We start from the raw sequence: 21,077 nt of genomic DNA, 5'->3' as shown, positions 1-21,077 counted from the left end.
TAGAGAGGACAATACAGCTGCAGAAAGAAGAGAGAGTGAGAGACAAATGCAGTTATAGAGAGAAGAAAAGCAATTGGTGTAAGAGGAAAGAGAGATGCAAATGCAATTGGAGAAAAAGAAAATAGAGAAAGAAATGTAAATACAATTGGAAAAAGAGGAGAGAAAGAGAGAGAGAAAGACAAGGCAAATGCAAATGCAAAAAGAAAAGTAAGAAAGAGAATTTCAATTGACATTAAAAGAATTAGAGCTGGCAAGTGAAAAGCACATCCCCACTTTACATACAAATTTCAAGTCTTGATGTTACTAAGATTATTAGGTTAGTACCCCCTTTTAGAGAAAATAAGTAGATAAATATGCTACTCATTTTGAAAAAATTGCAAAAAATGTGGAACGGCCAAGAGAGCATTGGACTCTATTATTGCAAAGTACACTTTTTGCCAAAGCCTGAGATATCTATGCTTCCCTGTCAGTACAGGAAAGTGCTGACTAAGATCTTGTTAAGATCTTGTTAAGGATTGCATCTTAAAGGGTTACAAGTTAGTCCCTGATGCTTATCAACCAAAATACAGGAACTATAAAAAAGAAGCTGGACAAACTCAAGTTGAATGTGCGAGAGAAAAAGAGTAGATGTTTGATAGGTGGTGCTTAGCCAAGAAAGTTGATCAAGATTATAAAAATTTCAGACAACTCATATTATGTGAAGAGTTCAAGAATTGTGTCCATAGTGATGTTAAGACTTAACTTGATTAGAATAAGGTCGAAACTTTAAAAAATGCTGCTTGTTTGCTGACAAGTATTCGTTCGCTCATTTAGTTTATACAGAAAGTCTTCCACTCAGCAGTTGTCTGACAAAAAACATATTTCAGCCTAATATAAGCCCTTCTAAATCTCAGTCTGGCACAACTTTTAGAAACCAATTTTCTGATTAGATTGATCAGAAGTCTTTACCTCTTCCTATCTATACCTATTGCAAGAAGAAAGGACATGTTATTTCTGATTGCGAAAAACTGAAAAATAAGCAACAGAAACATAAACAGACATATTCCAAATGCTCTTATTTCTAAGATGTCAATGTTATGGTCATGTATTGAAAGCAGTATATTTCTTGGGTCAAACAAACCCCTTGTCTGATTTTTTTATGGAGAATTATCAACCATTCATGTCAAAGGGTTCTATATCACTCATGGGTGATTGAGCCAATCCTATCCCTATTATTGTATTATCAGGTACTTTGTCATTGTAAAAATTTGCCATCAGACTTAGTCTCAGGACCCATGACAGGCAGAACAGTGTCGCATTTACCCATTGAGGGTATTAACTGATTACTAGGCAATTACCTGGCTGGAGATAAAGTTGTGGTTAATCCACTTGTAATTGACAAGCCTTGTTTGGATCAGAAAGAAGATCCTATTGAAAAAGAAACCCCTGTTTTATACCCAGCTTGTGCAGATTTGAGCTATGGCAAAGAAAGCTCTTGAGAATGATGTTGATCAGGAAAGTATTTAGCTGACACATATATTGGTCAGGCTTTTTATGAGGTCACTTTTACTCCTTGTTTTGATCAATTGAAGGTTATTGATTACAGTGATCACCTTTTAACTACTTGTTCTCTTTATTGTAATCAGGGTCACAAAAGACAATCACTTGTCGTCGGACAGGAAAAGACCCTGAGATCTCCTGTTTGTTTCAAATAGCCATTTTAGTGAAACTGAAACAACAGAAGTACCTGTTTGTTATTTCATGAAAAATTGGATTCTTATGAGAAAACGGAGTCCACCAGAGATACCTGCTGGTGATGAGTGGACAGTGAACAATCAAATTGTAGTTCCAAAAATTTACAGACAGGAAATTCTTAGTCTGGCCCATGAAACTCCTTTGGCTGGTCATTTAGGGATTAATAAGACTTATCACAAGGTCTTTAATCACTCCTGCTGGCCAAAAATTACAAGTGACGTTTGTAAATACTGCAGATCTTGCCACACTTGTCCAATGGTAGGAAAACTCAATCAGAAGATACTGAAGAATCATCTGCAATCTATTCCGGCATTTGACAAATCATTTAGCAGAATAATGGTAGATTGTGTCGGTCCCTTACCTGAGACCAAGTCAGGTGACCAACATTTGTTGACCATAATGTGTGCATCTACAAGATTCCCAGAGGCAATTCCTCTGAGGAATATTAAAACTAAAACAATAGTAAAAGCTTTGATAAAGATTTTTACTCAGTTTGGCATCCCCAAATCTGTCCAATGTGATTTAAGGGTGAAATTTTAAGTCTGCAATTTTCCAGTAAGTTATGTATGAATTAGGCATCTAACAATTCAAGTATTCTGCCTATCAGTATAGATGAAATCTGGATGTAAGCTTCTTTGTTGAGAAAAGGATATGAGCCATGGCATTTTCTGGACCTGCATGTATTTGAAACATGTGCTTTCAATTCTGCGCCTAAGAGTCAGGTGCTAATTTTAGTAATGAGTGTTCCAAACTCAAGACTGTTAAAGGACTGAAATTCCATCAATAAAACAATGTGTCTATTTTGTTTCACTTACAACAAAGATAAGCTCTCAAAAGATTCTTTTTCCTAAAACACAACTTACATTATTAACCAATCCTGGTCAGCCAAACCCATATATACTCTATTTTATGTTCACCCATTTCCAGGCTGGTTCCCATTTTTCCACATCATTTGTACCATGTGTCCTGAAGGCATTCATTTGCTATTGTTTGCTGTTAGGAAGTCAGTTCTAGAATCATTAGAATTCAGTCCCTTTGAACTAGGAAATATCATATTGCTTACTGTAATTACTCTATAAATGGTAAATTGTATAAATTTTATATATGTATTGCTTATTTATAAGCCAAAGTGCAAAACACTCCACCTAACATAGTCAAATCTACACACTTTTCCCTTTCCCCCTTCTTGGCAACAGCTGATATATCTGAATATGTGTGTAATATCCCTCTGAAAGTCACTCTCTGGTTTACAAAAGGTATTAATTTTGCTTGTTATCCACAAATAGAACTATATGATTGCATTTATAGTAAAGTTAATTGCACCTGCATATGTGGAATCACTGTATTGCTGTGGCTGTCTATAGGACTCACAGTACTAATTCAGTTCCCATAGTAAACCTATGCAAACACCATGATATTAAAAATTCAATAACTTCAAATTTTTGAGGGCTCATGATCAAACCTACATTTATCAGTATAGATGAAACCTGGATGTCAGTTTCTGTGCTGAGGAAAGGATATTAGCCATGGCATTTTCTGGACCTGCATGTGTTTGAAACTTGTGCTTTCAATTCCACACCAAAGAGTCAGGAGCTAATTTTATTAATTAGTGTTCCAAACTCAAGATTATTAAAGGACTGAAATTCCATCAATAAAACAATGTCTTTTTTTTTAGTTACAACTAAAATAAGCTCTCAAAAGATTATTGTTTCTAAAACATAAGTTACATTATTAACCAATCCTGGTCAGCCAAACCTATATATACTCTATTTTATGTTTACTCATTCCAGGCTGGTTCCCATTTTTCCATATCATTAGTACCGAGTTCCCAAAGGAATTCATTTGCTATTGTTTGCTGTTAGGAAGTCAGTTCCAGAATTATTAGGATTCATTCCCTTTGAACTAGGTTTTGGACACACTGTGCATGGACCATTGAAGCTGCTAAAAGAGAAACTTCTTTCTAATGAAGATACCAAAATCAATTGTCTCGATTATGTTTCCAGTTTTAAGTATTATTAAAGTTTTCAAGGGTTTGTGAGGTTGCAAGAACTAATCTGCACTTTACTCAGTCAAAAATGATTAAGGTATGATAAAAATACAATGGAGATAATTTTTCAGTTTGGTGATAGAGTTCTGTCTCTCTTGCTCATTCTTCAGTTTTCATCAGATTAGGTAGTTTGCCCTTACAAAGTTAAAAAGAAAATGAAGGAGTTAAATTTCAATAATAGTACTCCTGGGATGTAAATGTCTTAAAGGAGTATAAGTATGTTGATAGAGATAGCCAGGTTAATCATGCAATTTAGTTGTACCTTTCCCACACAGTGAGGATTTAAGTGATGGAATGCAATCAAACTGTATTGACTTTGGAGTAACAAATCTTTGGAATTTGGAAATTATGAATAATCTGGACTAGAAACTTTCAAATTTGCAGCAACAAGAAAAGAACTGAACTAAAATATTTATTTAATTTTGTTCCAATTTTTCTATAATTGCTGAACCCCTGACAAATTTATTGAGCAAGAAACCCAAGCTTCATTGCTCTGAAAAATGTCAGGCTTTGAAAAGTTAAAAGCCATACTAAATAGTGCACAATTTCTTACATCTCCAAACTGTAGTCAATCATTCAAACTGTCTGTTAATGCATGTGATGTTCGGGAGGGAGGGGTATTGATTCAAGGAGACAAAATTGCTGTAGACCATCCAGTGTGCTATTTTTCTAAGAAATTAAATAAGCACCAGAGAAATTATTCCACAATCGAGATGGAATGTCTGGCTTTGATATTGGCATTACAACACTTTTAAGTCTATACTGGTTCAGTTTCTTCTCTGATTTTTGTGTTTAGTGATCACAACCCCCATATTTTCATCGACAAGATGAAAAACAAACACCAGTGATTATTAAGGCAGAGTTTGATGTTGCAGGAATATAATATTAATATCAGACATGTAAAGGGAAAAGTTAACTTAATAGCAGACAATTTTTCACAATGTTGCTGTAGACAATGATTCCTCCATCAAGAAAATGAAGGAGGCAACCGAAAAGACTGGCATAGGAACCATCTGTCACTAAAGCTCAGTCTTTCAACTCCAAGGCCTCCTAGATTTTAACAAGGAGACATGCCCATGCCAAGTTTGTATCTCACATGTGATGCACAACTGTCTTGTGGAGGGGCTATGGGGTCAAACTGGAGAATTAACTCCATATCTGGAGGAAGACATCAGCAGCCAAAACAAAGGATTCAATACAACACCCCACTCCAGTCCCCAGGAAAAGATATCTGTAAGTTCTTAGACCATTAAAGAAGTGGGGGAGCAGCAAAAGATCTGGAGAGTTGATGCCCAAGAAATACTCCACAAACTAGACAGAACCTTCTTGTCCTCAGAACCAGAGGGCTTATGACACAAGTCTGTGTGAAAAAAATTATATACTTCATTCACTGTTTCATCAAATGTCCAAACTTCCTCCTCTCTCAATGGAGGACCAAGGATCATTGTCACCTGTTCCCCTGAGAATTCATCTTAGTCTACTATCATGAAAATTCATTAGAGTGAGCATTCTCCCAAGGAAGGACAGGTCTGTTCCTCTCATGATCTCTCTAAAAATACTGACATGTTCAAATTAAGTTGCCTCATTCTGAAGCTGTTCATGGGAGATGATGGGACAAATTCTAGAAGCAGTCCTCCTAGGTGAATTGGATTGTTGATTGGTGAGGAAGTGAGTGGCAGGTCTCCTAAATTTTGTTTTCATAGAAAATGGAACAGATTCATGCTTTGTCACATCCAAGATACCTTGAAACCAAGGAAGTCACATTCATGGTACCAGTTGAAGAAAAGGAAGATTCGTTTCCCCACATGCAATAAGGATTAAAAAGGAACATATGGGGGGGGGGGTGTCAATCCAACCTCTCTTTCTAGTCAGGTGAGTACAACTTGACACCCTATCCCCATTGGGACTAAATGGTAATATAGAACAGTGAAGTTTTGATCTAATCCCTGTCCTGAGACAAATTGTCAAAACTCTGGCTGGTGTTTGAAGCCCTGCTGAACGCATTGATGAAGATGTAATGGATGAGCCCACATTAGGTTGATCCAACTCAGCTCATTACTCTTCCATCTTAGTAAGGTTCAAGCTGCTAATCTCAGTTACCGGGTCACCACCTTGAGAGGGCATTGCTCATCTTTAGTTGGAGGCACGAATCACCCTCATGAGTTTTTCAAAGATTGGGAGGGGCAAAGAATTGATCTCTCACTAGCACTGCTGACATAACATGTATCAGGGATCCTTGGCCCTTAAGTGATCTGTGAACCACTGCAGTAGCAGAATTCTCCTGCTAAACTGGGGCTGTAGTCTTATGCATGGGACCAATTCACATGGATGTGGGAACAGAGGTGATCATCCAGTATGAATGAGAAGGAAAAATAAGCCCTTCTTCCTCTTTCTGTATTTGCTGGGACTTCCTGCAAAGTCCCACATTTGCTCAGACAAACGATAATGAAGTAGACATGTATCCATGTATGTACACAATTAAGTGCACACTAGGCAGGTGGGGTGCATGTCCTACAGGGCCCACATGTGCCCACGCCTTGAAACATAAAAGAAGCTCTAAAAACATAAGAAGCTCTGAAAGTTAAAAATGTTTGCAAGTTCTATCAATTGTATAATATAATATTTATGAACTTAATTCACACATTTTGCCTTAACCTGCTCCTCATTTCATCCATATGATAAAAGGGCACTGGATTCATGGGACAGCAAATTAGCACATTGCCTTTAAATTCAAGTTCTACCTCTTCCATCCATGCATTCAGCCAATATAATAGTACCGGATGTAAAATTTTAAAAACTCATTCCGCCCTGACAATAACAAAAGATAATACATTTTGACAGAGCATCAAACTTAGGATATATATATATATATATATATATATATATATATATATATATATATATATATATATATATATATATATATATATATATATATATATATATATAACAATAGCACTTACCACAATTGACCATCTTCACAAAATGTTCCAGGAGGTGTTGCAATTTTCTCACATGAAGAAACCTTTTTTCTAGTCCAGGAAACAGATCAATCACATGTGGTTTGTCCAAAAAGATTTTCTCATGGCAATCCTGCCTGCTTGTAAAAGGTACAGAGTTTCCATCTTGTAGTGGAAGTAAGTGAAGTCCTTTCAGCTTATGGTAATCACTATCTGCCATAAGGAATTCCAGTATTGAAACCTTTTCCTCAAAACTAAGCTCATGGTACTTGGGGCTGGTTGTGAGAATTTTACAGAAATGTTTTGGGCTCAAGTCCAAGATTTCTGGCCTGTCTAGGAAATAACCTCCCACATGCTGAGGAACATCCACCCAATTCTGACCATACATTTTAAGAGTTTTCTTTACATTTTCCTTGCACTCTTTGGATAAGGAAGGATAATGGTTAAAAGATGAAAACAATGCATCTTTTGGAGTAATCCACTTTCCACCATCACTTTCTGTAAAGAGAATGTCTAACTCCCACAAACTCTTCTTTACTTTTTCAACCAAACTCCTCCATTTTTCATCAACTTTTGCCATATCTGGAAGTGCTGCATAGACCAGTTCAATCATGTTCTTTTTATTTCCAAAATTAGTACAGTGGTTAACCATCTCCTGTATCAACAAGCAATAGGCACTGGGCAGTATCTCTCCTACGAGGCACTCATTCCATTGGATAGCAGTATCTTTGTGAAGGTCTTGAGACTCCTGTTCAGCTGATGACCACTTCAGATGTCGTCTATTCCGACTCAGTGCAAATAGTCCATTAACATGCACCGGAAGTCCAGTCAAACTTTTTGTTTCCTGTGGTAGTGGCATGAAGCAGAAAATATGGCCACCTTTTTGAAAACCATCACTAAAACTTTCACACATTGCAACGCCTACATATGGGCAATATGAGAGTGATCTGTCACTTGCAAGCCTTTTTAGAGTGTCTGACATTTCCCCACCTTTGTAGAAATCCCCCACTATCCAATCAACTTTAGTTGTCTTTGGTTCTTTCTCTTCCCCAGCTTTTGTTATGCTCACACAAACATGCCTACAGCTGGTTAGGTCTCTCTCAGAACAGCCCCCATTTAACTCTATAACCTTTCGGATGAATTTTGTCTTTCTGTCCTGAGAGGCTGGATCCATCTCTACCTTCACTGCAAGTAAAGGATTCACCATTCCATGATCAAAATGTGTCCCCGAGTCTGTACAAAACAACTCAACGCTTGCCAGACTTTTTAAAAATATGAGGATACTGTGAGCTTCTGTCTGGAAAGACTTGAACAGATCCAGGACCTTGTCAGTTGTATATGTTGTATTAGACAGAACAGTGGGCGTGTCACGCAGTGGAAACCAAAATAATGTTCCTTTGTAATACTTCTGTTTTAATACCCTAGAAGAGAATCCAAACACATTGTTCAGTGCCTCTAGACAGTCTACTCGTGTAGATTTTTTCATGTCACGCAGTTTCATTATGCTGCAAACTTGGTCTTCTGTTTCATGTGGGTTAAGTAACAGTAGCTGATCTCCACTTATAATGCATGGATAGTCTGTCAAAAGAAAACAAAATCACACATTCATGAAAAGATTCTGTGACATTGCAGACAACATGTTCTTTAATATAAACCTGGTGACCATTATAAATATTTCCATGGACTTTTGGTCTCTACACTCTTAATCAAACTGGTTCAAACTGTTTACAAGCAACTGTCCTATGTTGGCATTTGACATTTGTGGTTTTCCTTTTTCTATCACAGTACCTCTGCAGGTCAATATACCGAGAACAATTAAGCAGTGCAGCTATTATGTGTAAATCTACAGATACAAGAATCAAATATCTTATATTTTGGACATATAAATTTGTAACAATATATTTTATGTAAAATCAAGCAAAAATTCCACTAACATATCTGAAGTTGATTAAAAACACTCCCAACATTTATATTTTGTCCCATTTGATACATACACATCCAAGTTTTTTTTTTACTGTATGTTCAAATTTTAGAGCTTACTTGTATCTTTTAGGCAAAAAGCTTTGAAGTGGACTTAGCCCAGCCAGACCAAAACCATTGATAGGCATCTCCACTGGACAACAATAAATGTTCAATTACAAACTGTTTACATAAGTTATAAAAATAAATAAATGAACAGGAGACTGAAACCAAAACTTTAAAATACAACAATCTGTTCAACCACTATTCCAAGCTAAAAAGTATATTTTTGTCCTGCTCATCAAGGTTATGATTTTAGGAGTTGTTTATATTATAATTAAGATTCTCAGTGTATCACTTGCAAATAATAATACTGCAATAATAATAATAATAATGATAATCCAGAAAGAAAAAACATCTTTTAAAAAAAAGCAGTTACAGACAATCTTTTTACAGAATAGCTTCACCTGACAAGTGTTCAGAAAATCTTAGGAAAAAACGTAGCTTACTGTAGTTCTCTCCAAAACCCATTGAGATTTGAATCCCTATCTAGATCAGGCTAAATAAAAGTACACTATTGCTAAGAAATGAAAGAAAATGATTCAATTCTTTTAAATATTTTAAATTTCAAACCAACCATTCATAGTTCAAAGCAAGCACTGTCATTTCCTTTCTAAGTGATAGCCTTTCCTAATCCTGTGCCATTATAGAACAGGAAAGAAGAAAACAGAAACATTATTCAGACTTTAACTCTACATTTTCTCATTAATGAGACTTTAACTGTACAATTTCTCATTATTCAGTCTTTAACTCTACATTTTCTCATTAATGAGACTTTAACTGTACAGTTTCTCATTAATCAGTCTTTAACTCGACATTTTCTCATTAATGAGACTTTAACTGTACAATTTCTCATTATTCAGTCTTTAACTCTACATTTTCTCATTAATGAGACTTTAACTGTACAGTTTCTCATTAATCAGTCTTTAACTCGACATTTTCTCATTAATGAGACTTTAACTGTACAATTTCTCATTATTCAGTCTTTAACTCTACATTTTCTCATTAATGAGACTTTAACTGTACAATTTCTCATTAATCAGTCTTTAACTCAACATTTTCTCATTAATGAGACTTTAACTGTACAATTTCTCATTATTCAGTCTTTAACTCTACATTTTCTCATTAATGAGACTTTAACTGTACAGTTTCTCATTATTCAGACTTTAAGTATACAGTTTCTCATCCATCTATGAATAAGAAATACAATGATCAATAATAAGGAAGTACAAACAGAAAACATCTAAAACCAAGCAGCATAATAGTACATAACGTATGTACAGTCAAACTTGTCAATAGTGGACACCCGCAAGAATAGGCAATATTGTTCTAAATGTACAAAGGTGACCACTTGTATCGGTTCATCTCTCAAACTTGTTTTTTAAATACCAATAACCAAATAGCATCACCGATGACTATTATTAACATTATCATTATTGTCATTACTATTATTATTATTATTATTACTATTTTATCAAGATTGTTTTATATGCACTATTCAACAAATAATATGGCCATATATGTTGTACTGTCCAAAATGTATATTCCATACAAGATTACCATCTCATGTTCACTTTAATCTATCCTATTAATTAAATCATCACTAATTAAATAATCTCTGATCTTAGATTGTTTTGTGCACTGTTGACAAAGCATTAATTTCACTATTGATTGACAGCTTCAATATTACTATAAAACTATTACTGTAAACCAGAGGACTCTCTTCGGCCAGCATGTACAAATTACCAGATGGCATTTCAACAGCTGCATGCAGTTCACGCCTTAAAATTAACATCTAAGTAACACATTGCTCAACTTGCCAACATCAAAAGACAGTTTGCTTATATGAGAGGCTATGATGAATATGGAATCACAATAAGCCATATATGGCTTTTTTTGTCACTCATGAACCAAAACTTCACCAGCATTTTACAGACAAGTTTCAAATTACTGACTGGCCCCGACCATAATGAAAAGGGACATAACTCATATTTTTCGTTAGAAATAGCTTCACTTCACAGGCTAATATATTAAGATACTGTATCAAACTTATTTTGGTTATATCTGTCACACTGACACAAAAAGTGACTTCCATTTCTGCTGCAATAAACAACTACCATGCAGCAAACAAATTGCTTTGACCCTGTCCTGTACCTATTTCCCTTTCAAACCTAGCAGACTGACACCTTTTAGACTAACAAGTAGATCTCCACCTTTGTTTTTGACATTATCTCAGGGAAAAAAGTGGAAATCTACTTGTTGGTCTAGACACCTTTGAGTTAGACTGACAGTGTGACGGGAGTATTAGGAGTACCATACAGGCAAGATAGGAAATGCTGTTACATCAGTTCACATGATATCCCTTTATCTAAACAACATCCCGCTCATCAAACTAAAGTTTAATTTGCATAATTAGAGAAGTCAGTGTTGATATGCTCCAATGACTGCTTAAGGCAGGGAGAAACCATTGTAAGAAACACCTGATTACAGACCATTAAAGGCAGGTGACCATTACACATAGGACATTTATATATTTTCATACTTAGAATGGTCACTATTGATTGTTGCCCTAATGACTGCTTAAGGAACTTAGAAATTTACTGTTAAAAACACCTGCTTGACTGTGAACCACAGAAGGCTGATGACCTTTACAACACAGTATATTTATATAGGAGATTTGTTGGGAGGAATTTAGAATGGCCATTGTAACCAGGTGACCACTGTGTACAGGTGACTGTTAACGATATTTGACTGTAAATGAGTACTCTTCTAAATCTATGGAGTATTATGTGAGGATGAACTTGACAAAAATCTAGAGTTGATGAATGAAGCGAGTTTATAGTAAAACAGCTTTCAGGACTAAATATCCTGAGATGCACCCACTGGCTTGTAAAAGGATTTAATTTTCTTCCATTACACATTTTATAACTTAATTTATGTATTACAGTTGACAGCAAAATATTTATTTTTTTATTTTGATATCCTGTAGGGTAATTGTAAATGTCCACAGTACCAAGTCTCCACAAAGTGCCTGCTGCTGACAGTAATGGCAAGGAATCCAAGTCTAACAATGCATGATTACCAGACAATGGTGGAGGATTTGAAAACTGTATGCAGTGACTCAGATGCTAACAATGAATTCTTGGGCGTTGAACCAGATGACATTAAACAGTGGGATGCTATGAACCACAAAACTGCAGACTTAACTTTGTTTATTTTGTATGATTATAGAACTAAGATATTATCAGATATTGTGAACTGGGTTGTTCTGGACTACCTTTTTATACCAACAAGTGACCTATAATATAATAAATGGATATATCATGTGGATTCCAATATCAACCATTTAGGATTTTATTACACAAAGATGGACAAAATGTAAGTTGTCAATTTATTGTTATATATTCTATTCAATAACTGTAATTTTTTTACACTAGTTGTGTCTTTATTTTATGTCTGTCTGTCTGTCTCTCTCTCTATCTTAACTTGTTTATTTTTCCAAAGTGCAATTCTCAATCACTTATGACAAGTGTTACCCCATAAAGATGGATTTGACTCACAAAATATGTACAGGAGGGGCAAAGAGAATTATTTTTTGTAGCCCTAAAAAACATCAGCTTCTAGCTATGTGATCCTGTGAGTTATATATCAACAGTGTTGTCTCTCAAATTTAGATGATGCAAAATGACAGCATTAAAACTTTTTTTGTAGCTTCATTAAATTGATAAACCACAATCACTAATACATATAATTTGTGACTTAACATCCATAATGGATGTTTATGTACCTCAAACTCTATTGGCTTGAGCTTTTCATATGCAAATGTTAATAAAGAAAATTCTTATCTGCAAATAAAGTAAGAAATATATTCTAAGCTACCTATCATAGACTTATTAAAAACAAACAAGTGTGTCTGTAGGATTTGGATTTTTAATGTAGATTTTTTAAAAAATCAGTCATATCATCTCTGCAGGGTGACTGTTCATAGTGATGTCCAGCACTGGGGTATCATGCTGCAGGCATGTAGCATCATGTCCCACCCAGCCACATTATCCTGACAACAGGCCGACCAGTCCTAACACTAACCTCTTAATGCTGAGCTCCTAGCAAGGCAGCTGTTAGTACCATTTTGATATGTCTTTGGTATGACCTCCCACATCCGAGGCAGACTCTCTAACCACTAGGCCACTGGATCGGTCAAAACAAACAAGTGACTACTTGCATAAACATAAAGACTTCAAATCAAAGCATTCCAAATTTCACTTACATTTGTGAGAAAAGAAGACTGAGCAAATTAAGAAATCCTACATGATATATTTAAATCTTTGCAAATACATACCTGTTATATGATATATAGACTTGAATCCAAGACCAAACCTGCCAACTTTGATAGGGTCCTTTTCTTTCACACTGCTGTTCAACATCCGTATTCCTTTCCAGTCCTTTTCAGTAAATTCAGCATCATTGTATACACAGAGTCCTGGTCCCTAAAGTTGAATTTAAAAAAATTTAAACTTGATTTCATCAATAACAACAAAAACAATAATAATAATAATACCCTTTATTCATTCAGGGTGACATACAGGCACTTTGGTAAAACTTGTAAAACTATAAACCATTTACGTACAAACATTTATAGACAACATTTCTGCAATTATTCAAGTTAAGAATATACTGAAATATAACTGAACATTAATTTAGTACTAGAGGCTGATGCAGAGGATTGTTTTAATTTACCAGTAAAAATGTCCATGTGTCAAACATGACATCATCTTATCATCAAAAGGATTTAAGACACCACCTCATCTCATCTGCCAGTAAAAATCACCTTATCAATTTATGGAAAACTGTGTGGCATTAAAGGTAAAGCAAACCATACTGTCTAAATATAATGCCCAGGAATTAAAGAAACAACAATTTTTTAAAACTGGTGAGTGTTGAAAATATCTCTTATGTTCTTCAATGGTAAGATTTTCAACTCATCAGTCGTATTGGCCATATTGGATATAAGATAGGCGCTATTTTCATTTAGGAACTGTAGATATCACTAGTCTAAGAATGCTTGGTGAAAACCCCATGTCTCAATGACCATAAATACAGAAAATGTAGCAATAACAACATTTTTAAGATGGTCATCATGGCAGCCATATTTGACAAAAGATTGGCACTATTTGCATTTAGGACCATCAAATTATACTGTAAGAGGTCATTTGGTGCAAACTCTTTGTTGCTATGACCATCATTCTGAAGAAGCAGCAATAATAAGATTTTTAAGATGGTCACCATGGTGGCCATAATGAATATGATATCAGTATCATTTTCATTTAAAACCATCTACACACCATAAGAAATCTTCTAGTGAAAAGCTCATGTTCATATGGCCTTCCTTTCAGAATGTGTTGTGATAACCAGATTTTCAAGATGGCTGTTGTGGCAGCAACATTCAAGGTCAGACTGGTACCATTTAGAACTATGGCAAGTATCATGATTATTCTTTTGGTGAAAATCCCATCTCAAAATGAATTACCATTAGGGACTAGTGATAACAAGCTTTTCAAGATGGCTGCTATGGTGGACATATTAGATATCAGAACAATATCATTTTCAATAGTACCAACAAGATATTATAAGAAGTCTTCTGGTGCAAACCTAATGTGGTTATGACCTTTCACCCAGGATGAGTAGCAATTGTAAGATTTTCAAGATGGGCTATGTTGTGTTAATATTGGAATGCCAGACCAGTACAATTTTTATTCAAGACCAACTAGACATCATAAGAAGTCATGTTATGTAATACCCATGTTGATATGATTTTTCATTTAGAAGTACAAAGATTTCGAGATGGTTGCTGTGATGGCCACTCTGTATGTCATATTAGCACTATATTCATCTAGTATGAACTAAACATTATAAAATGTCTTTTAGTGAAAAACTCCATGATATGTTCATCCATTCCAGAGGAGCTGCAATAATAAACTTTTCAAGATGACTATAGCTACATATATTGTTTTGGTGAAAACTATATCATGTTTATGACTTTCACATCAAAAGGAGTAGCAATTTTAAAAAAATTAAGATGGCTTCAGTGATGGCCATACCATCAGACCAGCACAAGACCAACTAAACATTATAAAAAAGCCTTTTATTTAAAACCCCATCAAGAGCAGTAGCCATAACATGAATTTATAAATGGTTACTACGTTGACCATATTGGATGTCCAATCAGCATTATTTTCATTTAGGACCAATTAAACATTAACCAGACCTTGGAATGAATGTATATGTACATTTTTAAGGAAATACTCTGCAAAGCTTAGTCAGGAATAATGATAAAAACAATGTGCAGTTGACACCAACTTACAGTAATAGAAAAAGTCCACACTTTAGATTGTGGATATGAAGGGAAAAATCTCCCTTACTCTGCAAACTGCAAAAGTACTCTATCTGTAACACAAAGTGACACTTGACAGGTGAGGAAATTCATCCACATATGAAACTCTCAGAATGGATCAGATCTGAATTTTCCTGCCTGATGATTAAGACATGTCACTATCTCCTAACAGAGTATCAGGTTCCTCAGATAGGTAAATCTGAAGATGTGCATGACCCAGTCACTGAAGGACTGGATGACGGGGTTCCTAAGGATCTTAACTGTGCTGCCATTATGCCCATTGCTGTGCTCTATGTAGGTTCAGGAACAGAAGCTAGACCAAAGAGATTAGCAAACAATTTAAAAATCTCCTGGCCCTGAAAAAAACAATAATTTATTATGAGATTGGAAAATGGGGATGTAAAGGTACCTATCTGGCATTCTGGGGGTCTTTGGAGACCAGCCAGTTGTTTAACTTGATGGCATTCCCGATTCAGGTGGGGACCTCCATCTTGAAGTGTTCATCCTAATGAAATTGTTTAATTGTGGAAGACTGATAATGAGTTGAAACTCTTCAACTTTTTTTTTTAAATCAGGAAGATCCTGGAATAAAATCCCAGACTTTGAATGTCTGTCACCCTCTCTGCTACAACTTTCCTCATAAAAGTGTACAAGTCATCTCTATGGAATTTCACTTTGTTGTGATGAAACCAAAAGGAGTCCTCAATAGAGATAAAGGGTCCCTGCAGCAAAATCATTAATCCTCTTCAACTGCTGAAAGATCTCTTGCAACATCTGTGAAGTCTAAACAAGTCTCTGAGAAAAGGCCAGGTCTAGCATCTACTACAAAATCAGGAATAGGAGGACTTGTCAAGAGAAGGTGCGACTCCTAAGGCCAATGCCTCCTTCTTTGGGAAAGTAGAAGGGATTCGTTGTCTTACAACAATGACATTTCTGGACCCTTGCCATTCTGAGAAAGATCTCTGAAAAGGAATTTTAAATTGGGATTGAAGGTTCTGCTGAGGTTCCTGCTTAAAATGCTTAGGATGAGGATTCATGAGGATGAGGTCACTGAGGTATAAAGCAGCCAAACATATTTGCCACCCTCAAATGGTTCTTGCTGTGATTTGGTAAGATCTTAGATTTACTCACAGCAGAATCTCTACAGAGGTAAAGAAGTTCTAAAGTGAGTGCCACTGACATCAAAAGCATGTGTATTGATGCCTTGGTGACAACATTCAACAGTCTCTGTAAAAATACCAGAGACAGAGATTCATCCTTCAACCTGTTGAAGGAGGCAGTTGCAAAAAGATCAGCATAGGAGGCAATGGTAGCTAGGATACAAGCCTTGAATTCAAAAGATCTAAAGACTTAATAGAAATGTGGACTCAGGCTACTGCCAACATCCCAACCTGTAAAAGCCAGAGTCCAGTGCAGGAGGCTTGATTGACCAAGTGGGGTAGTGCAACCAGGGACAAAAACCTGCCTACCTCCTGGCCTTGGGACAACTTCTGTGACAACTCTATATGGAAGCAATAGGAGGCCTGCTTAAGACTGCTAGACCCACTAACCCAAATCAGGCCTTCTCAATAACTGTCAATATTTTCCATCAGTTAGGCCAATTTTCAACAAGGTGTAATAAAATATATAACTGCTTTATGAGTTGTAGTTCATTCTGCACATCATCATGAATGATATCCACATCTGTATCTCAGAGAATTTTCAGACTAGCATCATTAAATGTAGCTAAATGTAACTAATTCATTGCACACACAAAGTATTTCAACACTGTTTGAACCATCATAGAGCATAACAAATCTTATTAAATACATGTTAAAACATGGTAGTCTGTTTACATCAAATTTTTCAATGTGCCATGATCTTTGGACGAGTCAGTTTGTTTAAGGAGTGATCAGCTTTCCTATTCAGCTACATTCAGCCTTAATATAGTTGTCTCCCTTTGATTTCTTTGCCGAATCAAATATGGACTCAGGGCAAACAATGATTTACATGTGCACAGTCTGGTTGTATTCAGCATGTATCAAATGAATGATGGTCACCATATGTCAATATAAATTATGTTTAAATCATTTGTGCACAAAACCATTGCAGTAATTTTAGCTACATTTCAAGAGGCTGACATGAAAATTCAATGAGAAACAGATTCAGACATCATTTGCAATGCTGTGTGGATTGAACTATAGGTAAACATACATTTGAAGAGTTCAAATACATGCACTTAGACTGCAGTGAAGGCAACATTGATTATGTTAAACAAACATGTTCATAGAGTACATGTACATCTTAATGCTATCCAGCACAATTCCATAAACTGCAGTTCCATACTTCATAAAGGTCAATGGCTTCTTGCTAGATCTCTCAACTCAAAACAATCTTTATTCATTTTTACAATACTCAAATTAATATACTATTTCCATTAAATATAACTCTTGCCTTTATTATTGATTTTTGCCCCTACCTATCCTTCTTGGTGGCTCTGAAGTGGCACAATGGCTACAAATCTGAATATTCTTTTTTATACTTCTGTACTGAACGTTTTAAAAGGATTATTGACCATTTAACCTTCAATATGTTTTCTTTGTTCTTTTACTTTTTTTTGATAATCTTATAATTCATACAAGACAGAGAGAGATTAATGCATCCGGGTATAGTCAGTCTGGTTCCATGACCAACTCCACTGATTCAAAAATATGAAAACCCAGATCAGGAGAAAACACGGACAAGTCAATATCCTGATTTAACAATTACAATCATATTTTCATACTGCTTGCTGTTGTTCCAAACGTCTGCAATTTAAGGCTCATTTTGAGTCTACTAAAATTATGACACTGGCATCTTGTCTTTGCTCCTGAGGAAACACAGTATTATCCCATCTAAATTTCCTTGTCTTTGACTCATGCCGATGAAAACTATGTACATTTTAGAAATGCTTAAAAATGTAATTTTTCACAGACTTAAGTGTGTAGTTGGGATTTTTAATGTAGCTTTAACAATTTTTCTGTCATATTGTTATGATGTCAGCAGTGTGACAGTTTAAAGTGATGTCTAGCACTGGGGCATCATGCCTGACATGTAGCATGATGTCCCACCCAGTCACATTATCCTGACACCAGGCCGACCAGTCCCAACACTAACCTCTTAATGCTGAGCACCAAGCATTAAGCAGCTGCTAGTATCATTTTTATAAGTCTTTGACATGACTTGGCTGGGTTCGAACCCATGACCTCCCGCATCTGAAGTAAATGCCCTTACCACTTGGTCACCGTTGCAGTTTTTACAGATTTAAACCCATCCAACTTTCATGAAATCAGGTGCTATCATCAAAATGTTTCCTTCATGCACAAATCATTAATGATTTCAAGACCAATTTCCAGTTCCTGTCCCCTTTACAATAAAATTTTACCTATCAAGTTTTGTTATGAAAAGGTTGGTTGCCATGTGGCCCTGTAGGAAACCATAATCTAAGCCTTGTTGCTCAGGTTTTTTGTATCCTAAGGCCATAGTATAATGTCACATTTACAAAAGTGGAGGGTATAGTGTCATCCCAATCCATTCATCCAATGCACAGTGTAATATCTCATTTACACAGGTGGTGTGTATCCATCCCACCCATCCATCTGATGCAAAGTGTAATATTACATTTACACGGGTGACTGGTATCCATCCCACCCATCGATCTGATGCACAATGTAATATTATATTTACATGGGTGACTGGTATCCATCCCACCCATCCATCTGATGCAAAGTGTAATATTACATTTACACTGGTGGAAGGTATCCATCCCACTCATCTATTTGATATACATTGTTGTGTATATGTAATCTGTATTGTTTGTTCGCTTTTCTCCATGACTAATTGACCTTAGTCCAAAATCAAGCTAATGGTCTACCTCGCTAGTGACATTTACTTTATATGCAACATAATAGCTAGCTAGTATTCTCTACAATCACAGATTAAATATTCAAATAATTATTATTAAAGGTAAACATGTTTATTTGAATCTGAGCCTAGGACATTAGTTTTTCACTTGGAAATTCCTAAACTTGTTGACAACTTTTAATGTTTAAGAAAGGAGTTGGACCTTACATTCTGGCTCTGCTATCATGTCTTACCTTTTTATATCAATGAATATTGTTTACTTGAAGAATTTCAATCTTCATACCTTAACATCAAAAGTGGAATTGGTCTTGTTGATGTGTTCAGTTTTTAATTTGGGTGGATTTATCTATTTCAATTCCTCATCAAAACATGCTCATTAATATTTTTGAATCATTATTTTGGAATTATTCTGAATTCATTCAAGGACCTTTTGGATGATATTATTGTCTTATTTGAGACTACAGGCACATCAATGCATTCAATATTGGAATTTATTTGGAACACCACCAGAATTCAATTGGATAAAACTTTTAGGACAATTTGGGATTTAATTCACAATGCTCTAAGTTCTCTTTAAATTATAATTTTGTATTATAGGGAAAACGTTTGTTGAATTTTAAAAAAATTGGTGGTTTTCACTCTTTTCTTTTACTTAGTTTAAGATCATAGAGTTGTAACAACATTAGATCAAATTTACAAAGGTGGAGTGTATCCATAGACACCTATCCATTTGGTACAGTGTAATATCACATTTACACAGGTGGAGGTTATCCAACCCACCAATCCATCTAATGCACAGCCTAATACCACATTTACACACGTGGAGGGTATTCATCCCTCCATCCATCTGATGGACTGTGTAATATGACATTTACACAGGTGGAGGGTATCCTTCCCACCAATCCATCTAATCCACAGTGTAATGTCACATTTAAACAGCTGAAGGTTATCCATCCCACACATCAATCTGATGCACAGTGTAATATCACATTTACACAGGCGGAGGGTATCCTTCCCACCCATTCAACTGATGCACAGTAATATCACATTTATACAGGTGGAGGTTACCCATCCCACCCATCCATCTGATGCACAGTGTAATATGACATTTACACAGGTGGAGGATATCCTTCCCACCCATCCATCTAATCCACAGTGTAATATCACATTTAAACAGCTGAAGGTTAGCAATCCCACACATCCATCTGATGCACAGTGTAATATCAAATTTACACAGGTGGAGGGTATCCTTCCCACAGTGTAATATCACATTTACACAGGCAGAGGGTATGCATCCCTCCATCCATCTAATGCACAGTGTAATATCACATTTCCACACATAGAGGGTGTAATATCACAATTACAAAGGTAGTGGGTATCTATCCCACCCCTCCATCTGATGCACAGTGTAATATCACATCTACACAGGTGGAGGTTATCCATCCCACACATCCATCTAATGCACAATGTAATATCACATTTAAACAACTGGAGGTTATCCATCCCATCAATCCATCTAATGTACAGTGTAATATCACATTTAAACAACTGGAGGTTATCCATCCCACACATCAATCTGATGCACAGTGTAATATCACATTTACACAGGTGGAGGGTATCCATCTCACCCATCCATCTAATGCACAGTGTAATGTCACATTTACACAGGTGGAAGTTATCCATTCCACCCATCCATCTGATGCACAGTGTAATATCATATTTACACAGGTGGAGGGTATCATTCCCACCCATCCATCTAATTCACCGTGTAGTATCACATTTAAACAGCTGGAGGTTATCAATTCCACCAATCCATCTGATGCACAGTGTAATATCACATTTTATGGCTCAAAGTGAACTTTTCAGTAACAGCAGCATTTTGAAATTTTTAATATTTTAAATGGAGAAATCAGCCTATTTCAATGTCAATTCATAAATTTAATATTTTGAAATAAAAATATTGCTAGGAAAGATCTTCTTGTTCAATGTTTTTCACCTAGCAAATGGCATATCAGAACTGCAAGCAGCAAAATGCTAGCTTGCT

The 21,077-nt window shown here is 35.7% G+C and overlaps 1 protein-coding gene across 1 annotated transcript in view; it reads right to left on the bottom strand.

Moving 5' to 3' along the window:
- The window catches only part of LOC149786364 (sacsin-like), a 61,828-nt gene that overhangs the window by 2,296 nt on the left and 38,455 nt on the right, over positions 1-21,077 (bottom strand). The window contains exons 7-8 of the mRNA XM_089975926.1: positions 13,100-13,247; positions 6,745-8,319 (exon numbers count right to left, since the gene is read on the bottom strand). Of these exons, the coding sequence (XP_089832052.1) occupies positions 6,745-8,319; positions 13,100-13,247 (1,723 nt within the window). The remainder of the gene's footprint in view (positions 1-6,744; positions 8,320-13,099; positions 13,248-21,077) is intronic.

Source organism: Sinohyriopsis cumingii, chromosome 12 (assembly GCF_028554795.1).
Source record: "Sinohyriopsis cumingii isolate HCF-2022 chromosome 12, ASM2855479v2, whole genome shotgun sequence".
In the NCBI taxonomy this organism is placed as follows: Eukaryota; Metazoa; Mollusca; class Bivalvia; order Unionida; family Unionidae; genus Sinohyriopsis; species Sinohyriopsis cumingii.
Note: the sequence above shows the minus strand (reverse complement) of the source record. Positions and strands in the feature narration are given on the sequence as shown.